General features: G+C 34.9%; 1 protein-coding gene across 1 annotated transcript; it reads right to left on the reverse strand.

Annotated features, from left to right (window-relative positions):
- Positions 1–601: 601 nt before the first annotated feature.
- LOC149580596 (G-type lectin S-receptor-like serine/threonine-protein kinase LECRK4) lies at positions 602–1,183 on the reverse strand. The gene has a single exon (XM_089805108.1). The coding sequence runs from the start codon at positions 1,181–1,183 to the stop codon at positions 602–604; it is 582 nt and encodes a 193-aa protein (XP_089661234.1).
- Between the last annotated feature and the right edge of the window lie 248 nt (positions 1,184–1,431).

Here is a 1,431-nt window from a genome sequence, read left to right on the forward strand (position 1 = left end):
ACAAATATTTTACTATAATCATAAATGATTTCAATTATCAATATATGAACTCCTTTATTGAAATTGAAAATTGTATGATACTAATAATGAAGGGGTGAAAGTTAAATTAGTGAATAGGATTCAATAGTGTTCAATGAGTTGAATATACCATTGGTGGATCAGTTATATACCAATATTTGGTCATTCTTTTTTGTAGATCATTTATATTCATACTAATACTAGTGATTTATGAATTTTAATTAGAGATATGTGAACCACTAGTGGAACACTATTAGACATTATGTGAAACACTATTGCTGATTGAATGAATATTAGTGCAAGAGGGATCAAGTATGTGTGAACAATTGTTTGTACCATTTTTTGACATAACTACTTCTTGAAAACTCATTATTATTAGTGAGAAACTAAAGAACTAAAATATTACTATCCTCCTTCAACAAATTTTATCTTAGTAGATTGTAAAATATTATAATGCATCCCTGAAAAATTACAATATATTATAGATTTCATTAGACCTAAACTAGACATTGATAGAGATGGAAACCTGTGAAGAAAAACCTGAACGTGGGGGCACAGAAATCTCATTTGTTCCTTCCAACATCTAAACAACTGCTTTAATGGAGGGCCTCAGACAAGGATCCTCTTGAATGCACCATAGCCCTATCAACACCATTCGTTCCAATTCTCTTTCATTTATACCACTCGTGCACTGCTTCTCAACAAGCCTCAAAACCCGTCCATCCAATTTCAAACATTTGTATGCCCACTCAGACAATATAATTTCATACTTTGGAACACCCAATTTCACCATTTTCCTACAACAAATGATATCCAACAACATAACATCAAAGCTATAAACATCCACCTTAACACTAATCGCCATACTTGTTCTCCACTCAGGTGCCATATATCTCGTCGTTCCATGAGCTTCAGTAAATGTTTGCGTCTGTTCCGATCTAACCATTAATTTGGCTATCCCAAAATCTGACAACTTTGTACTATAATTTTCATCCAACAAGATATTATGTGGCTTTATATCACAGTGCATAATATGGGCTCTGCACTCCTCTTGCAAGTACAAAATTTTGCTCGCCATCCTAAGAATAATTTTGACATGCAGATCCCAATCAAGATGAGGTTTTTCTGACTGAAATAAGACTCTGTCGAGAGACCCATTTGGCATGTACTCGTAGACCAAGATCTTGTATGATCCCTTGTTGCAGAAACTGTAGAGTTGAACAAGATTTCTATGGTGGCTCGATCCAATTACATCTCTGTTCTGAACTCCTTTTCCCCAATTTGAGATCCTACTTCGGCACCTTGTTTATATTCAAGCTTCTTCACAACAATTGCCCTTCCGTTGGGTAAAACCCCTTTGTACACCTTTCCAAAATAGCCCCTTCCCAGAACTTGTTTAAATCCTTGAGTTGC

Source organism: Cupressus sempervirens, chromosome 1 (assembly GCF_028749045.1).
Source record: "Cupressus sempervirens isolate cs-2001-9-10 chromosome 1, ASM2874904v1, whole genome shotgun sequence".
In the NCBI taxonomy this organism is placed as follows: Eukaryota; Viridiplantae; Streptophyta; class Pinopsida; order Cupressales; family Cupressaceae; genus Cupressus; species Cupressus sempervirens.